The sequence below is a fragment of the Sylvia atricapilla genome, chromosome 6 (genome assembly GCF_009819655.1).
Source record: "Sylvia atricapilla isolate bSylAtr1 chromosome 6, bSylAtr1.pri, whole genome shotgun sequence".
Lineage (NCBI taxonomy): Eukaryota > Metazoa > Chordata > Aves > Passeriformes > Sylviidae > Sylvia > Sylvia atricapilla.
The window spans coordinates 570621-579469 of NC_089145.1; the positions used below are offsets into that span (position 1 = coordinate 570621).

The 8849-nt window shown below is 62.3% G+C and overlaps 2 protein-coding genes across 3 annotated transcripts; one reads left to right on the top strand and one right to left on the bottom strand.

Moving 5' to 3' along the window:
* Window positions 1-54: 54 nt before the first annotated feature.
* MRPL16 (mitochondrial ribosomal protein L16) lies at window positions 55-1423 on the bottom strand. Its single transcript, XM_066320389.1, has 4 exons — window positions 1327-1423; window positions 978-1043; window positions 725-873; window positions 55-587 (listed from the first exon to the last, which is right to left on the bottom strand). Exons 1-4 carry the CDS (start codon window positions 1406-1408, stop codon window positions 102-104), a joined length of 783 nt encoding a protein of 260 aa, XP_066176486.1. The 5' UTR covers window positions 1409-1423; the 3' UTR covers window positions 55-101.
* A 3260-nt stretch (window positions 1424-4683) lies between these two features.
* Window positions 4684-7085, top strand: LOC136362114 (membrane-spanning 4-domains subfamily A member 12-like). 2 transcript variants are annotated; one of them, XM_066320391.1, is made up of 7 exons: window positions 4729-4842; window positions 5051-5170; window positions 5492-5548; window positions 5652-5783; window positions 6126-6239; window positions 6326-6409; window positions 6667-7085. In XM_066320391.1, exons 1-7 carry the CDS (start codon window positions 4753-4755, stop codon window positions 6685-6687), a joined length of 618 nt encoding a protein of 205 aa, XP_066176488.1. In that variant the 5' UTR covers window positions 4729-4752; the 3' UTR covers window positions 6688-7085. The 2 variants fall into 2 exon arrangements, with proteins under 2 accessions (XP_066176487.1, XP_066176488.1); XM_066320390.1 differs by lacking the exon at window positions 5051-5170 and having other exon boundaries at window positions 4684-4842.
* The last annotated feature ends 1764 nt before the right edge of the window (window positions 7086-8849 follow it).

Genomic DNA, 8849 nt, shown 5'->3' on the forward strand with positions numbered 1-8849 from the left:
CCTCGGGACGCTCCCAGCCCTGCATTCCCAGCTCCTAAAAAACCCACTCCGGGCTCCCGTGGAAAAGTTTAATTCCAAAAGGAATCCGATCCGGACGCTCCTCACACTCTGTGCTTGAGGAAAAACTTGCCCCAGTAGCGTCCCTTGAGCCGCAGGTCGTAGGGGCTCAGGTACTTCCTCATGCCCAGCATATTGGAGGCCACCACACGCTCGAAAGTCCAGGGGTTTTGGTTGTTCAGCCTCTTCTCTTCCTCCTCCCGCCGCATCTCCCGGAGGCTCTCCCGGCTGACGGGGATGGCCGGGAAGGGCAGTTTCTGCGCCACGCGGGCCAGGAAGGGCCGGACCTCGCCGAACTCGCAGCGCCCGCCCACCTCCACCACCAGCCTCCCGCTCTTCACCGCCGTCACGAAGTGGTCGACGGGGCCCTTCCCGCCCCCCATGCGGTGTCCCAGGCTTTTCCGCGTCACCGGCTTGTAGGGGGCGGGCACGCGCCACACGGCGAACATGGATTTGGGATCCATGCAGCGGGCGATGGTCAGGCGGATCATCTCGAAGTGGCCAAAGTGCAGGTATCCCCCGCCCAAAGCCTGTGGGGGGACAGGGTGGGACAGCTCAGGGACGCGGAGGTGGAGCTCCCTGTGTCCCGCCTGCCTGGGAACAGGGACACGCCGTCCCAGCCTCTGGAATACTCCCCCCGATCCCTTCGGCGCCTGTTCCCGCTCACCAGGATCCCGTACTGCCCCTGGGTGAAGTCGGTGGCCTCCTGGGACGGGCCGCGGATGTCACGGAGCTGCCGGGGCTCCCGCTGGACCTTGGGTACCGCCGGCACCTTATCCATGAACTTCAGCTTCGGCTTCTCCGGGATGGTGATCCCTGCCGGGGAACACCGGGATCAGGATCACCGGGATCTCCGGGAACAGACCGGGGAGTGCCCCCGCCACCCCTCGTGGGGTTCTCCCGCCGTCCGTCCCCCTCACCGCTGTAATCCGGGGGCAGCGCCAACTTCTTGAGCCCCGCCCGGGGAACCGCGACGCCGCCGGGACCTGCGGGACAGAGCGGGGAGGTCACGGCTGTGGGGTCTCAGGCAGGGTCGGAAGGACCCCACGGAGCCTCCCCTTCTCGGTCTCAAGATTTCCCCAAGCCACCACAGCCCAACCGGGGGTCCCACCAAGACCTCGGTACCTCCCCGGTTTCAGCCGTTCTACCGCCACCCCGAGCCCACTCCCTGCCGCGAGCCCCAGGCACCCGAGAAGGTTTTCTCGGCCTTCTGAACACCCCACAAGGCATGGGCGGCCCCTCGGAGCGCGACGAAGCCCCCCCCCTGACCTCCCCCGGCCCGGAGCGGCCCCGGGAGCCGCCATCGCCACATCGCCGGGACACGCCGGAAGTGCCGCAAGGGCGCCGCCATTGGTCCGTCCCCAAACACGCCCCGCCCGCTGTCCGGCCGGGAAACGCGGCGGGAATATTGGTTCCGGAGGGAAACGTACCGGGCGGGGGACACCCCCGAGGGTCCCGAAGGAGGTGCTGGAAGTGGCCTGGATGTGCTTCCAGCCATTGTGCTGGGTTTGTGGGGATCGGTTTCCTATTCTTCCCGGCAGCTGGCACCGCGCTGGGTTGGGATGTGGGATGGGCGACCCGGGGCCGTGACGTCAGAAGAGGGGGTGAGCGGTGGGGCTGTGACGTCACAGAGGCGCCTCACCCGCAGCACTGTGACATCAGCACGGCGTCTCTACAACAGGACACGCGCCACCACGCCTGGCTCCCGGCGCAGCCACCATGGGACATGGAAGAAGCCATGAGTCTCCCGCTGCCCACGCTCGTCCCGCTGGTGGCCGGCACGGCCGCCCTGCTGGCCGCCCGCCTCTGGAAGGCGCGGAAGCGCCTCGGGAGCCGGGCCGGGGGCTCCCCCCTGGCTGAGGAGAGCCGTGCCCAGGGCCCGGCTGCCCCCGGGAGCCCCCCGTACATCCCCTGCGGCTGCGGCCCCGCCTGCGCCCCCTGCGTGACGGCGGCCCGCCGGCTGCAGGACCTGGTGACACCGCTGTGGCCCGGGCTGTCCTTCCCGCGGGACTCGGACGTGTGGCGGCTGCCGTGGGACGACCTGGAGCAGCTGCTGGAGCGGGGCCACCTGCCCTGCTGCGCCTCCTGCAGCTCCTCTGGGAGCCCGCCGCCTTCCCGGAGCCCCGGCGGAGAGGAGCCCGGGGACACGCCGCGCTGCCCTCTCGGAGCTGTGGCTCTGAGGAGAAGCCGCTCGTCCTTGAGGATGCACGTGGCCAAGAAGAGCCTGGAAGTCAGGCTGAGAGCCCAGCCTGTGGCGGTGAGGCGTTCCCAGGAGCGGCTGGGGCAGGAGGCATCGCCCCGTTCCTGCCAGAGCCTCGGTGGGAGCTGCCACACTCCCGACGGAGCGGAATCCACCGACAGCTCTCCGTGCTCCTCCTCGGGATCTACGGATATCGGCGGCACCCGCTCGGCCCTGAGGATGCACGTGGCCAAGAAGAGCCTGGAAGTCAAAATGGGAGCCCGGCCTGCTGCAGTGAGGAGCTCCCAGGAGCGAGTGGCAGAGCGGGAATTGTCCTGGAGCCGCAGCTCCGCGGTGCAGCCGAAGGGGAGCGGCCCACGCTCGGAGTCGGAGAAGATCCTCCAGAGGCAAAGGGAGCTGGAGTTCCCCCATCTCCGGGGAGCTCCTCCAAGCCCCATGTGGCCCCTATTGGCAGCTCAGCTACTCCTGAGGATGCTCTGTTTTAAATAAATCAGCATTTCCCCCCAGAAAAAATGAGTTTGGGCTGGGGTAGGGTTCCTTTCTTCCCAAGAGACGGGTTTGGATTCGGGATGGGCATTCCGTGGATCACACATGGGTGTTTTGGTTGCTGCTGAGCAGGGTTTGTCCTCCTCGGGGACTTCCCACGTTTCCTGCTGGGAAAGGTGGGATGAGCACCCAGGATCAAATCCCCGGGAGACTTTGGAAATGAGCCCCAGGTACGTGCAAGGGGTAGGCCTGCCCACCCTGCTTCCCACTGGGAGAGCCGTGGCCACCAGCCTTCTCCCAGGTGTTAAAGGGAGGTCCTCTCTCTTTTTCCATCCCTCTCCCGATGGAGGCTCCCAGGGAAATGTGTTCCGTGCTGCTCCTTGCAGCTCCAGCCTCTGCACAGGATGCTCTGGGTGAGAAGATGTTTGGGGGATCTGGCTGCGCTCCCTGGGGACAGGGACAGAGCAGTGACCCCTGGGTGGGTCCCCCTGCCCTGGGCATGCTGGGGGAGGAGGATGGACTCCCCAAATCCCTGTCACAGCCCTGCTTGTGCTCATCATGCCACTCTCTGTCCCCAGTGGCTGTGCCAGCTGCTGTCCTGGGAAGCCCAGTGAGCCTGGTGTCCAGCTGTGAGGTGACTAACAGGGATGAGGGACACCATCTGGAGCACCCCCTGTGGAGCTGTGGGACCACCCTGGAGGTGAGGAATGGGAAGACCGTGTGTCCCTGAAGGTGTAGGGTGGGAGTGAGGGGACCCTACCGGCCCCATGGGTTTTCTGTCACCTGCTCTGAGCTGGATGCCATCCCCAGCCCCAATTCCACTCCTTCCCACAGCTCCTCCCAGGCAGCATCCAGCGCAGGAATGTCCTCCACTTGGCCAGAGGGCCCATGGCTGTGGCAGGCCCTTCTCCCTCCCTGTGGAATGTTGCTGCTCCAGGGAAATCAGGACTCCCCCCAGAATCCTCTCAGGATCCATGACTCTGAGTCTCCTGTGCCCTGCAAGCCCCATGAGGGATTCCAAGCAGGGGGATGTGGTATTGTCCGGATCAGGATGGGGTACAGGGGTGTCCTCCATGAATTTGGGGTGCAGGGTAGTATCGTGTGTCCCTCTCATTCCCAGGGTGTTTGTTATTCCCTGATTTCAGTTTAATCCTCTGCCTGGAGCTCTTCTCCTCGGGGCTGGATACCCTTAAAACAGGGAATTAAGAGAGTTTTGGGGGGAATGTATGGGATCAGTGTGGGGGACCCCCTCCACTCCTCCCCTCTTGCAGCTGGGAGCAGATCCAGGGGATTCAGGCCCACCCCTTCCCGGGGAAGGAGATCCAGGGCAAATCGTGCTTGGGCAGTGCCAAGCTCCGCGTCCTGGATGCCGCCCCTCCCTCCCGTACCCCTCGCTCTGCGGGGAGGAGCCGCAGGAGCCTAATGGCCCTTGATGGATTTTTCTTCCAGGAATTCGCTGCGGGGTGGTTTAGGGTTTTTTTTTTCATTTTTTTTTCTTTCTCTTTTTTTCTTTCCCTTTCTGCGCTCCTGTAAACACGGCGTGGATCCCAAAGGAGCGGGAGCGACGGGGTGAACACGCAGCTTGGGAGGGTTTGCACCCCGATTCCCTTAGCTCCCCTTGCGTGTGCGTTTGGGATGAGCAGCTCTTCCCGGCGGGAACACGGTGTCCTGGAGCCCTGCCCGGAATGAGGGGGACAACACTGGGAATTATTTATTTATCCCACCCCACGCAGCCCCGCGGAGCCAGGGGATCCCAGGGAGCATCCTCCCAGCCCCACGCTTCCCTGCTCCCCGCCCCGGGTTTTGGGGGGCTGTCCCCTGTGTCCCCCCGTGTCCCCCCGTGTCCCCCGTGTCCCCCGTGGGCTGGGCGGTGCCCGGGGGGGGTGATGCCGCAGCCGTGACGTCACGGGGCTCAGCCAATGGGCGCGGGCCGTGGCGGGGTGTGGCGGGGGCGGCCCCGGTGGGGACCGGGGCTGCTCCGGGGGGTCCCGGTGCCCCCCGCTCTCCTCATGCAGGGCATGGGGAGCCTCCGGCTGGGCAGCCGCGCCGTCATGTACACGGCGGAGACCCTCCCCAAGGGCAAGAACCGCGTCATGGGGGTAAGTTTGGGGGGCTCGGAGGGAGTTTGGGGGGGAGAAACCCTTGGAAAATCTCCCCTCGGCCCATTCCCGGGGGATTCCTGCTGATCCCTCCGGGGATGCTGCGTCTCTGGAGAGGCGCTGGGATGAAGGCATCCCCCATCCCCAGGGTGGCTCTGTGGGCGGGGGGGTTGAGTTGACCCCGTTCCTACCCATCCCGCTCTCCCAGACCATCCAGATTATGACGGGATTCCTGCACATCGGCTTCGGGATCGTCCTGACCACGCTCACCAATGTCTACACCTCTGTCTTTGTCATCGGAGAGATCCCCTTCCTGGGCGGCGTGTCGGTGCGTGCCGGGGCCCGGGAAGGGATGCCCACCGGGAAAGAATGCCCAGGGGTGTGGGATGCCCACCAGGAAGGGAATCTCACCAGGGAGCAATGCCCACAGGGAAGGGAGTGCTGCTGGGGCGGGGGGGATGCCAGCAGGTGGGACACCCGTTGGAGGGGATGCCCACCGGGAATGATGCACCGGCAGCTCCCAAGGCCTCAGCAGCTGGAAAACAAAGGCAGGGGGGGTTCACCGTGTCCCCTGTGCCCTGTTAGTGCCACCTCTGGGCGGGTTTGGGGTGCCCTCAGTGCCGGCTGAGCCCCTTCTCTCCTGCTGCAGTTCATCATCTCCGGGTGCCTCTCCATCGGTGCCGAGAAGAGCCCCACGGAATGTGCGGTGAGTTTTCCCAGGGGCACACCGGGAGTGGTCCCCCATGGGGCGTCCCTCGGGGATTCCGGGGGGGTCTGCCGCCCCTCCACAGCCCCCCGGGTGCCCACAGGTGAAGGGCAGCCAGACCATGAACGTCATCAGTGCCATCTTCGCACTCCTGGGAATCGTGGCCTTCATCGTGGACCTCAACCTCAACGGGCTCTACCGCTCCAGCTTCAACTACTACAGCTATCTCGTGCTGGTAAAATCCCACTTGGCGGAATTCCAGCCCTTGAGAAACCCCCCCCCGGGCGTTTTCTCCAGCCCTCAAGGGGTGTTGTGCCCTCTCCCAAATCCCTGTTGGGGTGGTGGTTTCTTCTCTGCCGGTGCGACCTATTTTAGGCTGGTACCTCAGGAGATGAGTCACCCCCTGGAAGCATCCATGAGCCATAAAAACGGCAGGATGGAGGGCTTGGAGCGAGACCTTGGAGCTGGGGATGCGGAGGGAGAGGAAGGGGGAGCCACAGAATGCTGCCCCGTGTGGGATTCGTCCTCCTCGGGTGCTGCTGGATGGGGTACTGATGGGGTTTTCCCCATCCTGGAGCTCGCAGGGAATGGGATTTCCATCGTGCTGCTCATCTTCACCATCCTGGAATTCTGCATCGCCGTGGCCACCGCCAATTTCTGGTGCCGGGCCACTCGCCTCAGCTCCAACGAGGTAGGATGAGGGGGCGGTGGCAGGGATGGCTCCCAAAAACTGCCTCCCGTGATCCCAGTGTCTCCCATAATCCCGGTGTTTCCCAGGCCATGCTGATTGTCCCCAGTGCCACCCGCGTGGATCTGGCCGTGCCACCGGCAGAGCTGCCTCAGCCTCCCAGCTACACCGAGGTGATCCAAGGAATAGCCCGGATAGGAACAGAATCCGCACTGGGATGGCTCCTGGGATGACAGTCCCCATCCTGCTGCCAGCAGTGTCCCCTCCCCAGGAAAACATCCCACCCCAGTCCCCAGGGAGCATCCCGGAGCATCCCCCCCTCTGCTCTGGGAATGGGGACGAGATCCCAAACCCCTGTGGGTGGTGGGTGCTGGGGGAGGTCCCCCAAATCCCTTCCCCCTTTCCAAAATACCTCCCGGTCTCTTTGCAGCTGACCGCTCCCGAAGTCTGACACCGAGGATGTCGGAATGGGATCCTGCCTCCATCGCTCCTAAATCCCAGGGCTACGGCATCCTCCTCCCGCTGTGCTGCCGGCTGGGATGTGCTGGTCCTCCGCCAAAAGCCAGGGACACCCCCAAATTCCCTGCCCCTGGGCCTGGTCTGAGGGGCTCCACTTGCTGGCTGCTGCGGGAAGGGGCTTCTCCAGGCGGGAATCTTGGGCAATTCCTGCCTGCAAATCCCTGGTGGGATGCTGGGGTTTGCTCGTGTTGGGGTTCAGGAATTCCTGGCGGTCTGGTGGTTTGGAGTGACCCCGATGTGTGCCGGGAGTCGGGTGGGTCACCGGAGCATCTACCTCGGCTCGTCCCCTGTTGGCTTCATTTTATCTTGGGAATAAATGCTCTCTCCCGGGCTCGTGTCTCCTGAATTTGGGAATTTTCAGAGTTGAGGGAGCTGCACCTCCCCCTCACAGAGCTGCTGTCCCTCAAAAAGAGGCTCATCCTCCCTGATTTAAAGATACTTGCTCTCTCCTGAGGGAATTCTGCCCCCTTGAATTCCTGATCCCTGTTTGCTTTCCCCTTGAGGGGAATTTTGCTCCCCTAAACCCCTGGCACCTGCTCCCAAGGGAGTTTTGCTCCTCTAAACTCCTGGTGCCTGCTCTCCTGAGGGTATTCTGCCCCTCAAACCCCCTCTCCTGAGGGAATTCCATCCTCCTAAACCCCGGTAAATGATTTGGAGGGAATTCAGTCCCCATAAACCCCTCAGTGCCTGCTCACCTGAGGGAATTCTGCCCCTCTAATCCCCTCTCCTGCTGGAATTCCACCCTCTAAACCAGGGTACCCGGTCTCCCGAGGGAATTCTGCTCCCCCACCCCCCCATTCCAGCAGAGTTGTGCTATATTTAGCTCGGCCGGAGCAGCCGGACAGCCGGAGGCAACGCCGGTGACGCCAGCACATCCCGGTTCTTCCGCCACCGGAGAAGCTGCCCCGGGGCTGGAGCTGCTCTGTGGGGTGACATGGGGACACCAGTGCCACGTGCTCCTTGTTCCCACCATCCCGGGTGACGGGAATGGAGCTGAGGGGGGCTCCCAAACCTTATCCATGCAGCAATTCCTGAAACAATTCTTTCTTTTCAGGGAAGGGTTTATTTTGAACTAGACCAGGTTTGTCAGCTCCTGGCAAGCTCATTTATGGGTCCACCCTTAATTATCCTGCATCCACGGGAATGCTGCTGGATTTAACGGGGTAGTGATGAGCATGCAGTGGCATCAAGTTATTTAAGGAGCATCCCAAGCTCATGGAAATGGAAAGGTGGGATGGAGGTGAGGAAAGAGACCCCAGTGTCGATATTCCAAGGGGTGGGAACATCCTGGTGAGTTCCCAGTGCCCTGTGGGAGGAGCCTCTTAATTTTTTGGGGGGGCAGAATCCATCCCAAATTTCCCATCCAGTGTCAGAGTGGGATCGGTGACCTTCTCCTTGACCATTCCTTTAGGTTTTGGGGTGACTTGTTTTCCTTCTCTTTTCCACACTCCCTGACAATGCTCAGGCTGCTCAGCCAAAGCCTCATGGATTATTCACTCCCTGTCAGTTATTTCTGTTCCCAGCTCTGAAAAAATAATGAGCCCAATGAGTAGGAAAAGCCCCAGGGATTTTGGGAGCAGGATGAACAGGCTGTCTCTGCTCATCCCGTGGCCACAACCCATTACGGCTCTGGCTCCTCACCTGCGGCTCCGGAGCATCCCGACCTCTCCCGGTTCCATGGGGACCACCACGAAGCCACCCCACCTCCCACCCAAGCTCTGTGTTTTCCCAGTGTGGTGGTTTCCTGGGAAGGAGGCTTCCTCCTCTTCCACTGGCATCAGGGTAGGTTTTCCCAGAGTATCCCAATGTTTAGATGTGACTTTCCCTGAAAACTCTGGAATAAGTGTTTAAGGCTCTATGGGAATGTGGGATTTTTTTTTTTTTAAATACAGCTTTATTTTTAGGTGGGAATTTGCAGCTCTCGAGGGGAGTGTGGACTTCCAGGAGTTGGGAATAGCAGGTGACAGGGACCACAGAGTTTTATGTCCCTGCTGGGGATGATCCCTGAGGAAAACCAAAACCTTTGGAGGAGCTGGAAAGGAGAACTGTGAGACGGACTGGGGTATCCCAATGGCTCTTCCCCTTGGGAAGAGA